The sequence below is a fragment of the Microtus oregoni genome, unplaced genomic scaffold (assembly GCF_018167655.1).
Source record: "Microtus oregoni isolate MIOR12 unplaced genomic scaffold, Mior012 000007F_ref0000211, whole genome shotgun sequence".
NCBI classification, from domain to species: domain Eukaryota; kingdom Metazoa; phylum Chordata; class Mammalia; order Rodentia; family Cricetidae; genus Microtus; species Microtus oregoni.
The window spans coordinates 22364426-22387393 of NW_024543066.1; the positions used below are offsets into that span (position 1 = coordinate 22364426).

At 52.1% G+C, this 22968-nt stretch overlaps 1 protein-coding gene across 2 annotated transcripts in view; it reads left to right on the plus strand.

Annotated features, from left to right (window-relative positions):
• The window catches only part of Fam178b (family with sequence similarity 178 member B), a 96227-nt gene extending 76474 nt beyond the window's left edge, over positions 1-19753 (plus strand). For both annotated transcript variants that reach the window (XM_041656380.1, XM_041656381.1), the window contains 4 exons: positions 4553-4675; positions 17558-17635; positions 17996-18148; positions 19487-19753. In XM_041656380.1, the coding sequence (XP_041512314.1) occupies positions 4553-4675; positions 17558-17635; positions 17996-18148; positions 19487-19519 (387 nt within the window). In that variant the 3' untranslated portion in view covers positions 19520-19753. The remainder of the gene's footprint in view (positions 1-4552; positions 4676-17557; positions 17636-17995; positions 18149-19486) is intronic.
• Positions 19754-22968: the final 3215 nt, after the last annotated feature.

Consider the following 22968-nt stretch of genomic DNA (forward strand, 5'->3'; position numbering starts at 1 on the left):
CTCTAGAGTCTGGTCTGGGCAGGAAAAGAGCTGAATTGAATGAAGTCCCTCTCCTGTGCTAGTCCTAGTCTGAGCAGGCCAACAGAGGCACGGAGAAAGAAGTAACATTTGGGGCAAACTTGCAGAGAATGCAAGTGCTATGGGGAAAAAAGTTTGAAATTTTTCCCAGAAGAGGAAAAACAGCATTGGGTGGGTGCGGTTTTGTAAAGGCGAGGAGAGGAAGGGACATTTGCACATGGAACTGTAGGAAAACCTACCTTTGGTGGGGGAGGGGGTCACTTCCAGCTGAGGAAGTAGGAAGCACAAAGGCCCAGGGGCTCTAGAGAGGACATTTGGGTTGGAGGGAGAGCACAGAGACTGGTGTGGCTGGAGCAGAGGGCTTCCAGGCCGAGAGGAGAGACAGAAACTGAACTGTAAACATGTTAAAGCCAGCTAGCCCTTGAGACCCAAGTGCTGGAGGATGAAGCAAGAGGCGAGGAGGGTGCAGGGCAGTTGGCCTGAGAGTAGCAGAGACCAGCGTTGGAGCGTGGCTGCTGCTAGGTGACTTCCCAAGGACAGCCGGCAGGGCTCCAGAGAGCGGGTGGGAGCCCTCCAGGAACCAGACTTGGAGGGAAGGAGACACCCTCTCAGCAGCCAGGCAAGACACAGGTGGAACAGGTTTGGGAGGAAACTCGGAGTTTGTTTCTTATACCAGCCTCTTGCAACACAGAAACAAGGCAAACCTTTTTGTAAATATGTATTTACTATTGTGTGTGTGCACACACCGCAGTGCCCACATAGAGGTCAGAGGACAGCTTGCAGGAGTCCATTCTCCTGTCCTCTCCTTCCACGGTGTCGGACCCAGGGAGCAAAGGCTTGACAGCAAGCATCTGACCCTCTGAGCCATCTTATCAACCATTGTTTGGAGATTTGCTCCTGCCTCTGCTTCCCAAGTCCAAAGTTTACAGGAATGTGCCATTGTGTCTGGCAACTTTTTTGTTGTTGTTTTGTTTTGTTTTTTGAGACAGGACCTCTCTGTGTAGTCCTGCCTGTCCTGGAACTCACTCTATAAACTCAGAGATCCACCTGCCTCTGCCTCCCAAGTGCTGGAATTAAAGACAAGCACCACCACCTTCAGCCTCAAATCATGTCTTGAAATTTGGAAAGCAAGGGTTTTGAGTGCCCAAAATTAAGGGGGATACAAAAGTTTGAATCTCCCAGGAAATGGTTAACTGATGCTATTTAGCCATTCGCTTGCCTAATGACTGTTTAATAAGCATCAGCCATGTGCCAGACATGGTGCTTAGCCCTGTGCACTGCAAGAGACAGTGCTGACCTCACAGCCAGGGAGGGGGCTGACAATAAGTCAGGACACTAAGCAAGCAAGTTCTGTGCCTGCAAGAGGGTAGATGATGCCATAGGGAAAAGGTGTGCCGGGTAGGGGACTGGCAAGGGTAGTAAACACCAATACTGTAGGCTGTGGGTTACATGTGACAGTGGACTCCACAAGGAGGGACCAGTTCTGCAATGCCTCTGTTCAGACACCTCGGGAAGGACCAGGCTCCAGAGAGCAGCAGCAGCAGGTCATTTGGGACCTCCTCGCGCCTTACAGCCACCTCTCCTGTGCAAACTGGAGGCACTGCCAGGATCTGAGAGCAGGAGACACATGCTGTGTAGACAGTTGCTTTGCCAGGATCTCCTCCTGCCAGGAGACTGGCAAGACCAGTGGAGGCCTGTCCTTCTGGGTGATCATCACTTCTTGCCCTGAGGTGTCTGCCCTAATGGGCTGAATGTTTGCTGAGTTGGCACTCTGCAGTGGAAGTAGGGGGTGGGGGTGGCAAGGGTGCTGGTGTGGTCCTAACCCTCCCTCTCCAGGACTTTTGCGGACCAGAGAAGCCTTCATCCAGGAGAGAGGATGGTATGTGGGGGTGGGGCGATGCGGGAAACAAAAGAAAATCTGAGACCAGAATGCTAGATTGCACTGAGGCACCGCCAGCCTGCTTTCCTGGAGCGAGAAGAAAAATAAGAGTGAGCAAGTGAGCCTGGTCTGTGCTTTCCCTACCGGCCCTGCCCGCTGCTCTTAGAGCACGGAGAGTCCTGGCTCTGCTGGGGCGGGCCTTTAGTCACTCTGGGGGCGTGGTCTTCGAGGCAATGCGGGGCAGCCCAGTGCTTGCACAGCTGTGAGCAGCGAGCCTCCGGCGTGCGAAAGGGCAGGGCTGTTTTGAAAATTATCCCGGAGGCTGGCACAAGGCAGTACTGCTTTCGATGCAGCCCCAGATGGAACCTATCCCTGCCCAGATCCTTCCTCCCCGCTTTTGCTGCCGTCTTCCCACACTGCAGAGAAGGCCTGGCCTCCTTCCAGGAGCCAAAGCCAACCTGACTACCAACCAGCTCTTCATCCTCCTCTCCCTGCCCAGCTGCTCTCCAGGGCTTCTGAGGTTGAGGGCAGCTGAAGTGCTGAGCAGGTGCTGGGGGGGTGAGTCACAGGAGGAAGCCAGGTGTGGCGAGCCACCCGGCTGGGCTCAAGCTGGGAGCTGGGCTCGGGGCTCAACCCTCTTGTCTGTGGCCACACTGCACCTGCTAGATCTAAGGAGCCGGTCCTCTTGAAATACCCTGTCGCTGCCCATTCTTCTACATCCTTCCCCATCCCTAGGGTTGCACATGGATGGCTTGGAGGGACGAGGACTGGGGCCTACCTGCCTCGACCCAGCCATACTACATCATCTGGGCAGTCCTTGCAGGGACCCTATGTTTGAGGTGACCAGGGGGAGGGGCTAGCTTCAAAGCCTGTTTTGTTCAGAGGGGTTGGGCAATTCTTCAAAGCTAAACAGGGGGTGGGTGGGGTGCCTGGTAGATTAACAGATCAGCCAGATCCCTCTGTAGACCTTGCAGGGAAATCCCCATCTAAAGGACCCACTGAAAGGAAGTTTCTGATGGGGAAAACTGAATATAGATACTGGGTGAGAGTGAATTTTTGGCTATTTTGTTGGACAAGAAAATAGTATGACTTTTTAGGTGTAGCGCATCACGGCCGTCTGCGCTCCACGTGCTACCATACAGTTCGTGAACTGGGCAAGGGTCTGGAGACTGAAACACACAAAGACTCACAAATACAGACAGACACACAGGTCATCCTTGATCCCAAGAATGCCCCCTTTAGTGTGTCCAGGGGCCACATATATAGAGATCCTTAACTGATAGCCACGCCCCAGCCAAACCCACCCCTGCCATCAGGAACTCCTGAGGGTGCTCAGAGAGGAAAACAAGTTGTTTACAAGAATTTCAGGATCTGGGGGTTCACTGCTCCCAACATTTAGGGAAAGAAAAAAGAGGACTGGGCAAGACACACATCCCAGTACTCAGGAGGCAAAGTTAGGGATTGGCTGCGAGTTTGAGGTCAGCCTAGTCTGCAGAGGAAGGACCCCATCTAGGAAGAAAACAGAATGTGCTAGGGAAATGGCCCATGCTCTAGAGGCGCTTGCCACCAAGCTTGATGGCCCGAATTCAGTCCCCAGAGAGAACCGACCCCTGCAAACTATCCTCTACTATCAGAGTGTTTGCTGTGGCTTGTTTGCACGCATGCGTGTGCGCACACAGATAACATGTAATAAAAAAAATTAAAAGAATTGCCAGGCCCGGTGGTCCATGCTTGTAATCCCAGTACTTACTTAGGCAGAGCTGAGAGGGTCATAAGGTTTAGGCCAACTTGGGATACAAGGGGCGACCTTGTTTCAGACAAACAGAGCTGTTGGTATTCTTAATAGTGTTATATCGTGGGGGACCCTCATATGTGTGTGTGTGTGTGTGTGTGTGTGTGTGTGTATCTTCTTTATGGCTTAGAAGACTCAGTATTTGGCATTCCTGGGAGGGAAGAGTGTGGTACAGATGCAGAGGAGTTAGGGACAGGCAAGCAGAGCGGTTGTAGTTGTGGCTCACAGAATGGACAGGCAAAGCTATGGACTGAAGAGGTTCAGTCCTTTTCCCGTGAATTGAGTATGTTGCAGCAACAAGCTAAGTGACAAAAAAGGGATACAGGAGAGAGTATGCTATTGGCCGAGGGGCTGCTCAGGTGGCCAGGGACCTGCGCAGGTGGCAAGGGACCAGCTCAGTGGCTGAGGACCAGCTCAGTGGCTGAGGTTTTTTTGCTCAGGTCACCGAGGTCCTGCTCAATGTCAGAGGGAATCTCTTTCTTACTCTTGATTTTACAGGGAATTAGGGTAAACCTTAAAGTCTTGGGACTTCATCAAGTTAAGGGAGTGCTCACCCTGTGCTAGGTACACCCTGTGTGTGTGTGTACGTGTGTGTATGTGTGCATGCTTGTGTATGTATGTGTATATGTATGTATGTGTGTATGTATGTATACATGTGCCCATGTGCATACACACATGCTCATATACACATCCCTCCTCCTAGGAAGAAGGAGTGTGGACCATTTTAGGGAGGTCACACACACAGCTCATAAGTGAGAGTCAGATTCAGGTCCTGGAAGCTTGACTATGACCCTCTGCCACAGTTGAGGGCATCTCCCAGAGCTGTACACACACTCAGTCACAGTCTCCTCTCTCCTCCCCAGCTAGCGGTACTCGGCCATCTCCTCAGCCTCATGAGACCATCATCCCTCAGGCAGTATCTGGGTGCAGAGACCTTGCCACCGTCTCAGGGGAAACAGCCAAGGGCCAGCGCTGAGGACTACAAGGTAAGCACCTCAACCCCCTGCCTGCCTTTACCAAGAAGGACCCTGCTACTTCATTTAACGGGGAAGGCGGGGCTGTCCCCATTGCACAGCCTGTGGGGCCTGTGGTCACTAGTCCTTCCAGAACCAGAAGCCACTCCAGGACAGAGGCCAGCGAGCTACCTTCTATGTGGGGAGGAGGTGCTCAGTATCTCTCCCAAGCCTTTAGTTAGTCCCCTTGCCCACCTGTGCCTGTAGGTGCAGGTGACGCTGTGGGCCCAGAGCTATGCCTAGTTTCCCTGTTTATTCTCACTAATTTTGACCAAGGCTTAGCCCTTGACCTTTCTCCAGTTCTTCCAAAGAAGTTCTTCTAAGCCTTGACCAGCTCTCCCGAAAGGCAGTGAAGTGTCATGGGTTGGGAGGTTGTGGGTTAGGAATTAGCAGAGGCCCGTGCATCCCCGGGGTTAGTGTCAGAGCAGGGAGGGGCTTCCAAGTGCATCTTCCCTGGGCTCTTCTATCCCTGGAGACTCAGAATAAAGATGGAGATAGGGATCTTCTAATTCAGGAAGGCAGGGATTCAAAACTCTGGTTCCTGAGGTTGGATATTAACAATCCAGAAGTCCAACCTTTGGGCATCACTCTGAGAATCAGATAAGTGAATTAATTACTTAATGAACACAAATGAACCATTAAGAAGATAGGATAATCCCCCATGTGCACAGGTACACACTCCCCTTCAGAACGTGCAGAGAAGGTTGCCTTCGCCTGCCTTGGGATTTGTCTTAGTGTTTTTACAAGACTACAGTCTCCTAGGAAGGTGGGGGCCATACACACATCCCTTGTCCTGTGCCAGGTATTTCCCAGGAAACAGGAGTGGATGACACAGACAGGTTAGGATACCCTGGGTAGGTAGGTTGTCATAGCTGGATACGGGGTGACAAAAGGGGGGAGGGTATGAGAAAGAAGCGGCTGCTGTCTGGCTGTCTGCACAGAGACTATATGGCCTCCAGGAACCTTCAGGCCAGGCTGCAGCCTCACCCAGCAGGGGTGTGGCTTCTACCGAGCCCCAGGCTCCCACTGGGCTCACCACATTGCTGACCTGCTGGTAGTAGGGGCAGAAGGTGTCTGTGTAGCAGTCGGGATGGGAGGATGAACAGGCTGAGGAATCCTTTATTTTGAAGGCTCCAAGCACAGCTACTCCTCCCTCGTTGTCTGCCTGTTAGAAATCAATCGTCCATTTTGCCTTAAAGCTTGAGGAGAGCAGAGCAGCGCGCATCCAGGGGTGCTTACTGCCCCAAAGCAAAGGGCACACTGGCTGGGGACAACAGTAGGCGCAGGTGGGGCTGCCGTGACCTCTAGAGCCCCTGTGCTGCAGCCAAGAGCACTGCAGAGACTCGGGGCTCCCCTTCACCTTGACCTCTGCTGGTGAAGTGGCTAAGGGCAGAGGCAGTCAGGACCAGGGGACAGGACAGAGGGGGACTAGTGGAGTGCCATAATAGAACCGTGAAATGGTTCCAGCTCTGTGCCCTGGGCTGGGTGTTGTGGTGGCTGGGAGGGGCCAGGCCGGGCAGGTGACTAGGTCCCACTCCACCTCAGCCAACTGACTCTTCATTAGGTCTGAGCGTGTTTCATCTTCAAAGATGAGATGGGGCTACTCACCAGCCAAAATGAGCAGAGGCGTCATCCGCCCAATTTTACAGGGAGTGGTGGTCTGGGATGGGGCAGCCTTTCATCCACAGAGCTCAAAGTCTTTGCCTTTTTGCTTCTCAAGTGCAATGGGGAAACTGAGGCCAGAGTTCAGGTCAGCTGGAGGTGATCAAGCATGAAGGAGACAGCTTCTTCCCAGCCTTTGAGGCTGCAGTGCTGAGCTTCTGCCTGTCCCACACTAAGCACACTCCTGTCTGGGAGATTTCCTGCCCTAAACTGCAGGGGTCACAGCGCTCCTCCAGCCCTGCAAATCAACACTTCTGCAGACTCTTCTCCTGGTCTTCCCACCTCCTCCCTCCCCCAGGGGAGACACAAGGGCACAGCATGGCTCCACTGTTGTCCCCTTGCATGGCTGGCTGTCTAGCTGGATTGTGGGCACAGTTGTGTGTCTCAGCATGGCATGTTTTTTGCCACTAAGTGAAAAACCGAACAAATGAATTGTATTTCATCTCTCTTCCTCTTTCCTCTGTTGTGGCCATCTGCTCCCCTGCCCCCATTTTTGAAACTGCCCTCCCCTCTGCACTGCCTTTGACCAGTGATAGCCCCCTGATCTCTTAATATCCTTGTATCATTAAGACCACAAGCATTTATGGAACCCCGGACTTCAGAAGTATTACCTTGGGTAATGAGAGAACCAATCACAGGGCATTGTTGGTAATTATAAGTTAGTGAGGCTCCTGCCTGGGAAAGCTAACCACCAAGTACTTTAACAAAAGAAGCTTCCACTCTGTGGGGGGAGGAGGAGAGAGCCAGGCTGGAGGCAGGGGCAGGTTCCCAGGAAGGCCGTTTGTCCTACCAGGGTCAAAGTCACTTACCATGCTATTAGCACATACAAAAATATGCTTGGAAAAAAGACATTTTGTAGAGGGCTGGAGTCTAACTCAGTGGTAGCATGGTTAAGGAACATTATAAGATTGGAGTATAAGATTTAACACTTTATTTTTTTTTTTTTTTTTTTTTTCGAGACAGGGTTTCTCCGTAGCTTTTGGTTCCTGTCCTGGAACTAGCTCTTGTAGACCAGGCTGGCCTCGAACTCACAGAGATCCGCCTGCCTCTGCCTCCGAGTGCTGGGATTAAAGGCGTGCGCCACCACCGCCCGGCTAAGATTTAACACTTTAAAGTGCCTGGCTCAGTGCCTAGGGTTGTAGTCTAGGCTGTTCGAGAATTCACTGGTGGTGCACATCTTTAGTCCCAGCACTCCGGAGGCAAAGGCAGGTGGATCTCAGTGAGTTCAAGGCCAGCAGGGTTTCACAAAGAAACCCTGTCTCACCCCCCCCCCCAGAAAAAAATTGAAGCAGGGAGATTCATTCTCCCAGCCCAGGAGTTCAACTCTAGCATAGTGTCTCATCTCAAAATATTCATATATAGTGCCAATCTCCTTGATGACTCTCTGTGCCCGGTTTGAACTAGCCTTTCCCAGAGTGGAATAAACATCTAGGTGAGAAGATGCTTGGGGCTTGGTACCTTCTAGCAAGAGGCAGGCATCCTCCCAGGTGGGAGATGACAATGTTTACACAGAGGCGAGTATAATAACACTAAGGCTGGCCTCCCAATGCTTCCTTTTGGCCCAAGGATGTGATTCTGCCAGAAATGTGTGTCCTGTGTCGTCCCCCCCCCCCCCCCCCCCGTGAGACTGGCCTTCTGGCTGCAGGCAGAAAAACATTGCATAACTTGACTCAATTTTCTCCTCCAGTCTACCAGCCCAGCCCTCCAACCCAGCACTGGGGTTTCCGGGGGCATTTGGTTTCAGCTATGGTGTTATCTGAATGTGGCCAGATTTGACCTAGTTGTATTATATCTACTCCTGGAGTTGAGTTGTGACCCATTCAGTTTTATGGAAGTGGCTGATGTTTTGGTCTTATTAAACCTGCCGTTATGTTTCTTGTTTCTGTTTAACCACAGTTATCAAATCATTTTTGCTTTTTCTCCCATGTCTATTGCTGTGTGCAAATGCATTTACTATGCATAAATGTATAAATATAATGTGTGTATGTATATATGTATGTGTGTGTACACATGTGTAAATATATATACTTGCACTTTTTTCTGATACTGCTTACTATCATGATACCCTGTCACGTGTTAAGAATGTGCTTCCTACTGAGCTGCAGCCCAGCCCAGATGCTGCATTAGCAAGGTTTTCCCCGCTTAGAGATTTGGAAGGTATAGGGAACCAGAATCTGATGGTAGGATGGGAGTGTCTCTCTAGTTGGTTAAATTTGAGGAAGTTAAATGTCTCCCACTGTGGAATGAAAACTGAGGATAAAAAGACCAACTTGGCATTGGGAGCCTACTTCCTTTTTCCCTTTTCCTGTATGCCTCCTCCCAGCCTGATAGTGGATGCCTTCCAAAGATGACAGCTTGAGGCTCACTGGGGACTATACATCGGTCAGTCACCTCCTGCAGGTGCATCCATTCCTTGTGACTTTCTGTGGAGGTCCCAGGCTGCAGAGACTTGGGAAAAGCTTGTTTATGGAGGATCAGTGTTTGTGAAGAAGCGATTTTATGGAGTTAGGGTGTGCTTTTGACTGTGGGTGATGCCGGGGATGGGCTCCAGCCAGCTGCAACTCTGTGGAGGTGTGTGTCTGCCCAGCTTGGGCAGAGGGCGTGGCCTGCCGTGTGTTTGTGTGCAAGTGCCCTGTGTGCATCTCCTGTAAACCCTGTGGTGTGCCAGGTGTGTTGGGAGACCTGGTGAACAAGTTTTGCTGCTTTTGCTGCTGCGACTATAGACTGCAGCTGTCTGTCCCTGGGCTGGCTGACCTTGCCAAGAACTGCCTTAATGGGCGGTTGCTGCAGGGACAGGAAGAGTTAGCTGCCCTCTGGCATCTCTGTGCTCGACTCTGGCCTCTCTTGCTGGTACTTCCAACTCCAACAAGGGGATGTATGTTCCCTGGGCTTGACTTGAACCCCTGTGTCATTTTCAAAGACAAGCAGATCCTGGAGCCTCTCCCCTTGCCCTTTCTCACCTGAAAATACAGCACCCCCCCCCCCATACACACCCTCCACACACACACCCCACACACACCCCACAGTGCTGTAAACTTGGGTCAGGACAAGGTTAGGAGAGCCAGGAGGAAACTGGATTTGAGGAATGGAAAACAGACATGCAGACTCCTGAGTTCTTCCTGTCCAGCTTGTGGTTCTGTTCCATCTTCCTTCCTCCAAAATGAGCAGTAGCTGCATTTTGTCATAAACCTGGTGGCCTCTGAGAAGCTGACCCTGTAGATGAGTTGAAGCACACGCAAGTCTGGGAACCTGTAGACTCAGGCCCAGGCCAGCTTTGCTTGGTTCCCAGAAATCTGAGTTCTTTGCAAGAACACAAGCAAGACTTGCAGCGACAGGGTTAAGCCCAGGAGGCAGGGTGGGGTCCCAGGGAGCTTTTGTTCAAGCCCAACCAGCTGGAGGGTTGGCCTGCTCTCTCCTTCACCCCAATCAGCCCTGTGCTCTGGAGGACCTCTAAGGGTCCCTGTCCATGGGCAGGTGACTCATCAGCTTCTGTCCTGGCACTCTTATCTAGGTTTCTTCCTCCCTCTGGACACTCTGTAGAGTGTCTTCCTCCCATTCAGACCTGTTGTATCTATTGTACTCTGATTTTCCATCCACAGTCTCTGCCCCCATCACGTACAGCCCTGAAGACCAAACCGCAGCACTCTGCATGCTGATGGCCTTGGCCTTGCATCTTCCTATCTCCCACTTCCTGTCTGCTGAACTCGGGAGGTCCATAACAGTCCACTTAACCCCTGGCATGTTCCCTGCCTCCATGAATGTAAACAGAGATGCGCCTGGGGCTGGGTCCCCAGTCAACCTCAGCAGCGGGCCTCCAGTGAAATGCCCAACTGAGCAGAAATAAGCCCTGTGAGGGGTCCTCCTGCCATTTCTCTTCAGGCCCGAGTCAGGCCAGGGTTGGGAGAGTGCTCCATCTCTCAGCTCTGCCTTGACTGGCTAGGGAGGAGTGGGGGCTGCTCGCTCCGACAGGGTTCACAGCTTTCTCAGCTGCTTCTGCTCCACACTTTTCCCCTGTTCTGTCTCTTCTCTTTTGTCTTCCCTGGGCCTCTCTAGATGGGGATGTAGTTCCTGGTTGTCCTGGGATGACAACCCAGGCTTCGCTGAGCCCACAACTGCAGGCACTGTGTCACAAAACCCCAGGGTTGCTTTCCCCAGTGCTTGACTCTACCCTGCATTCCCAACAGGCGCTCTCTCTCTCTCTCTCTCTCTCTCTCTCTCTCTCTCTTGTGTGTGTGTGTGTGTGTGTGTGTGTGCATGTGTGTGTGTGAAACCCTAGGTTGACCTCCTTTCTTTGGCCACCCTGGCCAGGGTAAAGAAAGAGCTTCTGTCCCAGAGTCAAGACTCACTGGCTTGGCATGGACGGTGATTGGCTGGCCCAGGTCACATGTATTCTGCTGGAGTCAACTCCGCAGACATCACCATAGAACATTTTGGCCTAAATGTAGGGGACAGGAAGCTGGGCCACTCTTACAAAGGAAGGGGTGCATCCTAGGTACCTAGAAACTTGGGGCCGCACAGCACACCCTGTTCTTCTGTCACGGCCTTTGAGAGAAAGCAGCTCTCTTTGCAGATGGCCAGTCCTAGCTACTCCTTGCAGAACTGCACATACTCCCCATGCCCTCAGGCCCACATGCTAATGTGCATGCATGTGTATAAGCCTGGGCGCGCGCTCTCTCTCTCTCTCTCTCTCTCTCTCTCTCTCTCACACACACACACACACACACACACACACACACACACACACAGCTTCCTATAGCCAGAGACTCTGGGCCCCTGGCAGAACTAGGTTTTCCGCTCTGGTTCCAGCTGAAGAAGCAGGAAGAGCTACTGCCTCTGCTTGTCGTCTTGCTTGCCCCCACCCCCACCCCTGAAGGAAGCCAACATGGGAGGATGAGCAGGGTGGGATCACCCTCTCAAGGATTTGCCCACAACCCTGTGGTTCCTCTCTCTGGAGACAGTCTGAGATGGCTTCACTTTAGCACATGCCCTCAGCCCTCCTGCTTATGTATGTCCTACCCCTACCTCCTGTGCTAAGGCTTCCCAGCTCCCACCCAGTCCTCAGAGCAGAACAGGAAGGAGCCCCTTGGGGTCCCTGCTCAGAGTTTAGGTAGAGCTTCCAGGAGGATCCCACTGTGATAGGCCTGGGGTCTCAGAACTCATTTCTGGGAGCTTAGAGCAGGCTCCAGCTCATGCTCTGGGGGCGTGGTGGTGGTGGGTGTGAGGGTACATCCTGGATCCCTCAGACTCTCCAGCACCCTGGGAAGAGTCCTCCTGCCTCCTGATCCAGCTGGGGTCCGGAGAGCAACTTTTCCTTTAGTGGTTGTTCCCAGCAGCTGATCCAGAAGTCCTGTTCCTGTCTAGATGCTGCCAGCCTGTCCCCTGTCACCCGAAAGTGGCCCTATCCCTGTCCAATTTTTAGGGATCCATCCCCCAACATGACCGCATCACTTTCAGTTATAGAATAGGGTGGCCTGCCTAGCCAACCCTGTGGTGAATCTGGCAGGCTGTGTCTGTGACGTCTGTTGCCTGACCTCTTGCCCCCGTATCTTCAGGGACTCTGGTCTAAGAAGAGGTTTTATGTCACACGTCTCATTTCCTAGCAGTAGTCATGTGTCCTCATCATTTCCTACTTGCTACAACAGTGACCAGTCCCCTATCCTGGGCAGTCACTTTGGAGGTCAGCTTTTCTTTTGGCATGGAACCTTGGTTGCAGCCCTCTGCTCTGTTGCCTGCCAAGGCCAAGGTCAGGAAGTACAACCTTGGAACTGGAGCAGCGTGGAGTGGAGTAGCTTATGCAGATTCCCCTGAGAAACAGGGAAGAAATGGCATCGCACGATGGCAGGTGCCACGCTTCCATGTTCAGATGAAGTGTAGTTAGAAGCATACATGTACTGTGCTTTGGTGGACACACAAGATAGAGCCCTGCTTCCATCCCTGAGCTGAAGGTCTTGGCCTGGGGCCTGTTAGTGGCCCTACCTCCAGATTACCCAGGGTTAATAATATTGTTGTTGTTTGCCCAACCCCTGAAGGAGCACCTGCCCCACGCCCTTGGGCACAGGCCAGTGTCCCCGTCCACCCCAGGAATAGCCTGGCCTCTATGTCCTGCCTCTAGAGCATCCAGGGACCTCTGCTCTTTCTACAGTGTCAGCCCTGTTTAGAGAGGTGATACAAGTCTAGAGCCTTTCCTGATGAAGGGGGAGGTCCCAGACATCCACTTCTTGCCATTCCTCCCCCAACTGGACATGCTGGGGATCTGGTCAGACTTGAGCTCCCACATATGCCAAGATGCAGGGTCACCAGGCCTTCTCTGTGTGTCTTATTGGATCGGGATGCTGTGATACTAGATTTAAATTTAGTTTTAAAAAGGCAAGTGGCTTGCGGCCCACCTCACATGGCAGGCAATCTAGTGATCTGTGCAACCTGGGTCTGTAACTAGATTGGTTCTAGAGCTCGTCATCGGCACGTGTACTCCACATGTAACAGGAGCGGCACTGGCGAAGGAGTCTCCTGGGGTCAGTTGTCAAGCTAGGCTGGGCCTCCAGACCTTAGAGACTGAGCTGAATGCACAATCCCCAGGGTAGCCACCAGCCAGGGCCCGTGATGTCAAGGGCAGAAACAGAAGAGGTAGTCCTGGCATCCTGGTGCTGCTGAGCAGGTATGCAGACCCTGCAGGATGAGCCCTAGGCCTCAGCAATGTGACTTAGAGGGCCACTGCCCGTGCATCCTCGTCGTCCTCCTTCCTTGGTGTCCCTGGGCCAGCCTCAGTTCTCCCCAGTCCCTAGCACCTGCCCAGAGCCTGGCTGGACCTGCTTCCATAGAGTCCTCCTGCCCTTGAAAGTCTACTGTCCCCTTCTGCCTGGCAGGCTCTGAGGAAAGGGTTCCATCTAAAGACTCCAGTGTAAGGCTACATCCTTGGTCATGACCCGAGGTAGGGAGAAACTGCTGCTGGGTTAGAGAAAGCGGCTTCCTGGGAACTCCCTTCTTTCTTCCACCCTTTGGCGTAAGTAACCCAGCTTACCCCCTTGGCATTAACTAACAGGGGATTTCCTGAAGGATGAAGTTCCCGGGAAATGTCCACCCATGTTCCCTTTTGTCTCCTTTGACAAAAACTTGCAAATGAGTTCCACTTGACCCAGGAGACCTGAGATCAGAACTAACTGGAGCAGAACCAGAGGTGCCACCTGCCTGTTGTCCGCTGGGTGACGAGCCTCCTGACCCTTTCATCCCTAGGTCCTGATTTGGGGGAGGGCAAGAATGAGATATGCCACAATGAGTTTCTGGGAAGAGGCCCGTCACCAGACTCTGGGGAGAGACCCAGGAAGTAGAAGCAAAGGCCTTGCTGGCAGTGGGACTGGGGGACAGTACTGCCTTGGCTTGTCAGTATTGGGTCCAGGCACGTCCTGTTCTTCACCCTCTGCCGCTCTCTTCTGAGTCCTTGGCTGAGGTTTCCTGGATCTCTTTCCCACTGTGGTTTCCCAGCCTGGATTCGTGTTTGTGCACGAGGGGCTGGGCTCCTCAACTGGCTGGGGTCCTGCCGCTCTAAACAAGATATGAGGCCTGGACATTGCAGCCCCACCATCATGGAAGACTGACTCCAAAGCCATACTGGCCCCAGCTGCAGCTACACACACACATACATGGACACACACACACAGCCACACGCCACACACACACACACACACACAAATACTACATGCACACATGTACCACACACACACATACCACACGCACCCACACAAGCCAAGTCCTGGAAGGGGCCTCCCTTGGACTGGGGGAAAGGCCACCTTGTGGTTTTAAAGGTAGGGGAAAAGGGCAGAGGGGTAATCTGGTGGGGGAGGGGGCTGCATAGCCCACGTCCTCTGGCCACCACTTCCTGCTTAATCTCTGTGGTGCCAGCCAAGACAGGAGCAGGCTTGCTAAATTCAGACAGAGAGGGAAATGTGGTTCTTCACTTTACATGCATCCTGCTCCTACTGAGATGACCGCTTGCCTGCACAGCAGGCCTGCTCTGCACCCCTAGCCCACCTCCAAGCCGTGGAATTGTAGAGGAAGGGTCTCAGGTTCTGCCTGCTCCAGGCCAGAACCCCTGGTTCCCTGACACAGAGGAACCAACAACCGCTCTTTGCCTCCACTGAGGAGACCCTTACCTGCATGACTGATGTCCACACTGAAACTTGATGTTGTTTGTTGTTTGGGGTTGGTTTTTTGAGACCTTTTGCTTCAGTTTGGTTTTGTGCTGGGACTAAAGGCATGCACCACCGTGCCCTTGTTTTTTGTTTGTTTGTTTTGAGGGACTAAGGATCAAACTTAAAACCTTACCTTTGCTAGACGAGGATTCTACAGCTGAGAAGCATCCCAAGCCAAAAACCTCCCCCCCCCAAAAAAAAAAAAAAAAAACACTGGCAGGGACTCCGCACTGCCTGCCCTGAGCAGGGTGCAGCCCTACGATGACCTCAAGCTGAGTCAGAGTCTAACTTAAAGGGCCCTCTCCAGCAAGTGGGGGGAAACACACCGACCCCCAAACCGTGTGCATTTGGATTTGTCCTTCGGAGAAATGGTTGGAAAATGTGGTGAACACCCTATCCCTCCTCCCCACACCCAGACCAAAAAAAGAAGCTCAGAATATTTATCTGGGGTTTTCCTTGAAGCTTGAGTTATGGGAATCAGTGAGAGCTGTATTGTGAAACTGGAGCTGTGCATGCTGTATTTTTTTCCTTAGTGATCCACTGCACAGGGTAAAAGCACCGGCAGCCTGTCCAGCAGTCTTCCCCCAGGGCGATCCTCTAGAACAGTAAATCCCTCAGTCCAGGTGAAGCAAAGACCTCCACAATTGAGCTTGGGGCAAGCTGATCTTCAGGAGGGGTGGGGTGTACTAGAGAAAGGCATTTGCAAGAGAAAGGGCTTAGGGGTGAGGAGTCACGAGGTCCCTTAGCCCTCTGCTCCAGCGGAGCCACCACCCCTTTACACCTCGGAAGGGCGGTCCCCAGGCTTCCCCAGGCAGCCCCTCCCCCGCTCCACTACCCTTGGATGTTTTCTTTGGCATCCTCTGCCACCTCTCACTATCAGTTTGCTCCATGCCAAGAGCTTTGCCCTGTCAGAAAGGGGCCTCAGCTTTTTTCCAAGGTCATGTTCCTCTCTTGCCCCAAACCCAGTTAGACTCAATTAAAGTAGGGCGGTGTCCTGTTTAAAAAATCTTCAACAAATTTAGGTATATTCTGACTCTGTCAATAATACATATTAGACAGATTTATTTATTTGTTTGTTTGTTTGTTTTGTACAGGTTATCCTTGAATTTACTGTGTAGCTAAGGATGACTTTGAACCTCCTGCCTCTAAGGAATGCTGAGATTACAGGCATGTGACACCAGGCCGGGTTTTATGGTTCTAGGAATTGAACCTGAGGCCTACTGTATGCTAGGCAAGCACTGTGTTCAAGGAACTACAGCCCCAGTCCCCAGAAATAGTCCTTTTCTTTTTCAAAAGAGATTCTTATTTATTTAAAATAGCATTTATTTCCTAAATTAAACTATAATGATGTCACTTTCTTCCCTTTTTTTTCCTCTCACCCCTTCCTTCCCTTTATTATCCACCACCTTGCTTCCTCTCAACCTCGTGGTCTCTTTTTCTCTGTTTTTACACACATGTATCTATTTACATGTATCTATTTATTGAGATAGGGTCACATCGTGTAGCCCTGAATAGCCTAAAACTCACTATCTAGGCCAGGCTGGCCTCAAACTCACCGAAATCCACCTGCCTCTGACTTTAGGAATGCTATTATTAAATGCATATCCCACCACATCCTCAGATTTGTATTATTTTTATTGTATGTGTTTGTGTGTATGTGGGTATGTGCACATGCATACAGTATGTGTACTCAAGGAGGCCAGAGGCATTAGAATCCCCTGGAGCTGGCATTACGGGTGGTTGTGAGCCTTCCAACTGCGGTATTGGCAGGTGCCATCTCTCCAGCGCCACCCCCCCCCCCATATTCATAAGTAGGGGAAGAAAAGAGGATGTGGGCTGAGGATGCAGCTCAGGGAAGAGTATGTGCTTCGCTTACTCCTGAGTTTGGTCTCTAGCACAGAGGCACGCACGCACACACACATATACATTCCCACCACATGGCATAGAGGACAGCAAAGAGAACATGAAAGACACATCTTGCAATCTTTTGTCCCAGAAAGACGATACACACTGGTGTGTTCAACCCACAGCAGATACTGCTACCTTCTCTCACTAGCGTCCCTCAGGAGGCTCTGAGCACCCCCAGTCAACAGCAACCCAATGAGCCTCAGTGTCTGCAGCCAGCCCTGTCCCTAAACCATGCCCTCCCTTACCCCATTCAAACTCAGCTAGTTACCTGGCTGACCAACCCCGCCTCCACCCTTTGCCCCACCTAGGGCTGATGTAAAAGACACAGGATCTGTCTGGTGTTATAATCTACTGTCTCTGCCCTCATAGGGCCATTTTTGCCTTACTCCTTCTCATTTTCTTCTTTTTGTCTCTTTTTTTGTGTTCATTGTTGTTGTATATTTTTGCTTACTTTTGAGACAGGGTCTTCCTATGTAGCCTTGGCTGGCCTTGAACTTGTCTTACTTAGCTTCCAAGTTGGGGATTACAGGTATGTTCTATCATATCTGGCCTTTGTTGTTGTTGTTGTTTTTTATCTCTTGCATATCCAGTGGCAAGAGTGAGGGTGGGCTTGTTGGACGGTATGAAGATATTCACCGCTTGCTTTTTCTTTGGCCAGCTTCCTGTCTGACATCAGGACTGAGAGTCAAACAGTGCTGTGCCTGGGTTTGTGCAGGTGCTTATCCTCCTTGGGGCTCCGTTTCCAAGGTGGGAGCTCAGAGGTTGTGCAGGGGATAGTTTCACATCCCTTACCTAGCACAGGTGTAGGTGGCTCAACAGGCAGGCTGTGCAGAGGTCTGAGGACACAGACCCTGGGGACTTTCAGTTCTAGAGTCCCCGGATGAGGCTGGGGTGGTATGGCTTTCTGGGTGGCAGGTATGTTATAGGAAAGTTGGTCCAGCCTCCCGGGCTAGTTACAGTTCTGAGATAATGAGGCCAAGTTCTGTTCATGCAGGCCTTCCTTAAAGATGCTTTCCTGGAAGCTGCTGTGTGTGCTGCGCGCAAGGAACCTTCACAGGCTCAGATGAGTTAAGAAAGCATCCTTGTGCTCTCTCTCTAGGTCTGCTATCTGTGCCACAGCCTCCTGACATTGGCTGGGGTGGTGGTCAGCAGCCAGGATATTACTCCAGATCAATGGGTGAGTCTCCCAAGAGGCTGGAGCAGGGAAGAGTTGGGTGCCCAGTAGTAGCTACTGTATCAAGCACTGTGGGACCACAGCGACCAGCGAGGAACTAGTCTTCTTTCAGGAACTGCAGAATGAGAGGCCAAGAAGAAAGTGGCAAGGGCTGCCAGGGCCTCTTTCTCCCACCATGTTCCAAAAGCCTTTCCTAAGGGATGCTGATCTGTCCCCTAGAAGCTGCCCTTCCCCTCTCCTCCCTTTCCTACCCAGCTTGGCAGCAGTCACTCAGAGAATCACTCCCTTTCTGACTTAGTTCTCCTTCTTGCCCCGGCCTCCAGAATATGCCTGGCTCATGTCCCGCCTCCTCCTCCTCTTCAGGGCGAGCTGCAGCTGCTGTGCATGCAGTTGGACCGCCACATCAGCACCCATATCCGGGAGAGCCCCCAGGCCATGCACCGGACCAAACTCAAGGACCTCGCCACCCAGACCTACATCCGCTGGCAGGACCTGCTGGCTCATTGTCAGCCCCAGGTGGTGTCCCATAATCCCCTAGACCTGGGAGGAAAGGGAAGTGGTCAGTCGGTGGGGCTTGGCAGATCCAGCAGGCCATCCACCCCCGCTGCAGCTGCTGGACTCCAAAGGGAGAGGGTGGAGTGGGCACTGTGGTGGAGGGTGGGGATGTCTCAGGGGACCTTCGTTCTTAATCCAGGGCCCGGGGAGGGGATGCAGAAAGAAACACAGGGAGCCTGTCTGTGAACAAATGTGAAGTGAAGCTCGGCCCTGGAGAGCTGAGCAATCCCAGTTTGATATGACCAGCCAGGAAGGGACACCGCAGGCTACAGCTGTCCACCTCCTGTCCACTCGTCCTGTGGACCTCAGTTGGCTTCTTGTTTTGTTAAGAACATTTCCAGGCTGCTCTGTTTTGTTTTGTTTGCGGTGGGGGGCGGGAGGGGAGAGTGATTAGTACTTGAACCCAGGGCTTCCTGCATGCTAAGCAAGTGTCCTATTACCCCCACATCCACAGCAGCAGCACCCACTCCACAGGAGCGAGTTTTGTTCTTGGAATTGTCTCAACTAGTCCAGGTAGTAACATTTTAGCTAAAGTTTACAGAGTGAAGATCTTTTTCTACGGGAACCTGAAGACCTCAGGAAGCAAGGATTGTTAGTCGCCAGTTTTACAGATGAGCTGTATCTAGAGACTCCAGAGGGTCAATAGTTTGCCCCACCGTGCAGGCAGCTTGAGTGAATGTGAAAGTCAGGGCTCGTGGCCAGTATCACTCCTTGGCACAAAGCAGTCCCCATCTTCAAACTCCCTTCCACCCTTAGGCACCCCCCCCCCCCATTTCTCCACTAAGCATGCCCTGCTGGGCTGGCCCTGAGCCCCCAAGCCCTTAATGGAGACAGCTGAACGCCCTGTTCCCAGCTTGCCTCTCCTTGACCCCTCCCTTACAATTCCCTCTCACCCCTGACTTGAGGCTGACACACTGGCCACAGGCTGTGGCTTGGTGCTCAAATTTCGCAAGTCCCTGAGAAAAAGAAAGCTGGAACTCAGACCTTCTCCTGATCCACTGGCTGCTGGTGGGAAGCATCGTTTGTCATAAAGAAGAAGCAGAGTTGATTGGGGCCTGGCTGAGTGTGCACAGATCCCATCTTCCTCCCATATTCCTTGGGCCCACAGTAGTAGGAGATGGGACCTTAGCTGAGCCTCCTAGGCCTGCTGACCCACTGTATCCGGTCTCGGAACCCTAAGACACCTGCCATGGAGTCCTCTCTGGAAGATGCTGAATGGACACCACCAATGCAGGGGCCTTTGCATAGAGGACAGTACTGGGGCCAGGCCATTACAAGCCGCTTTCTTTTTCTTCACAGGGCCAGTACTTCAACCCTTGGAAAGATATTTAAAGGGATAATGGCAAAGTGACTCTAGGCTCCGGATCCAGCAGGAGGAGAACTGTAGGAGGTAAAGAACAGAGGCTGGGGAGGCCCAGCCTGGTGAAGCCAGCCTACTGCCACTGGAGGTCGTCTTCCTGACCATCCCCACCCGTAAACACGCTTGCTTGCTCAGCTGTCTCTTCTAGCCTAGGTCTTGTCTCTATGGCACTGGCTTCCTGGGCCTCCTGGGCCCTCCTTGTTGGCCACTCTTCCCACACATTGACACACTGTATCTTGTTCTCTCTGTCCATCCTTAATATGGGGTTCCTTTGTGCACATTAAAGTCTTATTTTCAGCATCAGTGGTTTCCCTTCCTTAAATCCCTGTCCCGAGGGCTCATGCCCAGCGCCTAACCTGATGCCTTGCCTCTGCGTGAGCCAGCCACTGCTCTCACCTCTGGCAGTCATGTAACTGGGGCCTAGGAACCACCTCCACCACTTGACTCTATATCTCGGAGCCGGCACACTGTGACCAGGGTTGCTGGAGCCTGGCACTTTTGGATGAAAGACCATTGTCTGGATCCTGTCTGGGACTACCCCGCCCCTGCTAGGGGTGCTATACAGAAAGTATGGTGGATCAGGGCTGTAATTATGCTTAATTCAATTTATTGTTGAGCTGTGAAATCATCTCTTTAGACTTAGAAGTGGGGGTGGGTCCCAAAGACACTTCTGGATCCTTCTTTTGCTCTCCATGGCCTTGCCTCCAGGTCAGTTTCATTGTGTCCTAACCTCTAACTGTATAACTGGATGTCTTTGACCTGGACCCCTGGAGAAGTGAGTGGGCCCGTTTGTATCTCCAGGAGCAGCCCCCTAGCTAGCCCCTATTTATTTTCTTATCTAGCAACTCCTCTGACAAAATCCATGCTCATCTTTGGACCCTTCTGACACTTTAATAGTTGGAGTGAGCTTTGCAACAGGTAGAAGAGGGGGCCAGGAGGCAGCAGAGGATGACTCCTGTCAACCTGACTGTGTTCATGTCTCAGTTGATGGCCCTTGGAGCTTCCCCATGGCTGCTGCATACAATTTTCCCTGTTTATATCTTCCAGGATTAGGGGCTGACCAGGTGATAGACACACACACACACACACACACACACAGAGAGAGAGAGAGAGAGAGAGAGAGAGAGAGAGAGAGAGAGAGAGAGAGAGACATAGCTAAAGTGAAGCCCAGACCTTCCTAGGCCTGTTTCAGACACAGGTACCTCCCTCTCTGGGTCCTCTGAAGGCCAGGAGCTAGAGACATCTATTATTTAGAGACAGGGCACAGGCTTTGCACAGTACTGGGTACCACAGAGGACATCTTTTCTGTCTCAAAGCTTTTGCCAAATGAGAAGTGGAAGAAGCCCTTTCAGAGCCAGGTGACTTGGATGCCCAGTGATTTGACTGATAGTTCTGGCTTCTCTTCCTGGCTGCATCACGTGACCCTGTGGCAAACCCTCACACCCCAGCAGCAGAGTAAGCAGGTCATCCTCAGCTCTCTGACAGGCAGGCAGGGACTTTGGAGAGCTAGCCCGTTTCACCCTGCCTCTGGGCACTGCTGTTTGACACTGTACATCCTGGCAGTTAATCCTCAGTAACTGGGTTTGCTCTGGAAACCTGGAAATCACCTTGAAATCTCCCTCTTTTGTTCTCATTGCCAAGGGCAGAGAGGGGGTAGGAAGACCTGAGAGGCTGAACTGGGGAGTTTCCAGTTCTTGAAGCTGCCCTTACCTGGCTTTAAGAAAAGGGATCAAAGTGTCCGTCAGTGTAGACATCTGGAGTCCTCCCTGGCTCCTTACTCCACAAACATACCCATCCCTGAGAGAGAAATAGATACAGCAGAGAGGAGGAGGCAGTGTTGGGGACTTCTCAGTCCCTCCCAGAAGGCTGCTGTAACCTGAGCAGAGGTATGCGATGTAAGGTCACTCAAGGGTGGACACTGTCCCCTGGGTCATGTAATTGTCCTGCTCTGGGACTGACTGGGTGCTGACCAATCCTGGGTTGGGATCAGTTGGAAACGGAGCCTCTTCCAGGCCAAGAATTCTGGAATGAAGCTGTTTCACCATTTGCCCTCCAGGTTTTTGACCCTAAGCCCCTGGGAAAAGGCAGGGGATATCCTGGTAGAAGCCGCTGGAAAAGCAGTATCCTGGGCTGTGATGACGGATGTTTTCCTGCTTCCTTTTGGTGATGCTGGAAGGGAGGGGCTGGGAAGGGAAAGGCTCCCCAGGTGGACAGCTTTGATAACTCTCCCTTTGGAGGAAGTAGACCAAGGAAGTCCTTTTCCTATGTCCCAGTTCCCTGGGTCACAGAGAGCTCCTCGAAAGATGGCCCACCCTAGTCTTCTCATTCTCCCACCTGTGGGGAGACTTCCGGCTACCTTGGAAATGGTCCAGGTTCAAGGAGGCCTTGACTAGAGACCCCCAGTGCACACTCTGGGCCTTCCTCTTGCCACTTAGCTTGGGAGGGGTGGTTGGTAAAAAGCGGAGTACTGTGTTTAATGACCAATATTGGGCTCTACAAAGGTCAGCTTGAACTCAGTGGGTCCGGGAGGGTGGGCGTTTAACTTGTCTTGTTTCCTTTAGTTGACCACAAGCATTTTAGCTATAGCAAAAGGGGTGTGGGGCACAGAGCGGGGTCTGCTCTGTCAGGCTGGAATAAGGATCAGGGTGTGATGCCTTCCATAGGCTATGCTGGGCAGGCCTAGGGAGATTACACAGCTATGTAGCCTTATCTTTTTTTTTTCTTTTTCTTTCTTCTTTTATTTTTTTTTTAGTGTTACTATTTTTTTTTTCTTGATGTAAGATCCAGAATCCTTAGTTTTCTGCCAGCTGTCCTTTTATTAAAAAGCATGAATCACGAGCAAGAGTCATGCAGGAAACTTCATCTTCTGCCCACCCACCTGTGGAGAAGACCCAAGGCGGTAAACCGAGCATGGCAGGGAATGCACAGAGGTGGGGGGTGAGGTGGGGGTGGAGCCCTATCGGTGAGGAGCCTGGCAGGGAGGGGCTTTCTGGCCGTTACTGGAGCAGTCTTCTTTCCACCTCCATCCCTGGCTTAGAAGACCCTGACACCTGCCATGAAGGTGCAGAATGCTGTCCCTGCCAGTGAAACCCAAACCTTTTGAAACTTTCCACTGGGGCCACCGTGGAGGTAGAGCCAGGGAGCTCAGGTCACTGCCTAGCAGCGCTCCTTCCTGGTGGGCAAGACTTAGAGGAGAGAGAGAAAAGAACAGGAAGTGGAGCATTAGCGGTGTGCATGGTGACTGCTAGAAAGAGGAATGGGAATCACGGAACTCAACTTCCTTTTTTTTTTTTTTTTTTTTGAGACAGTCTCACTAGGGAGCCCAGGGTGGACATGGACATGAACTCATGGGCTCACAACTTTCCTACCTCCACCTTCCCAGGCAGCTGGGACCACAGGCTCCCGCCATCACTCCAAGGCC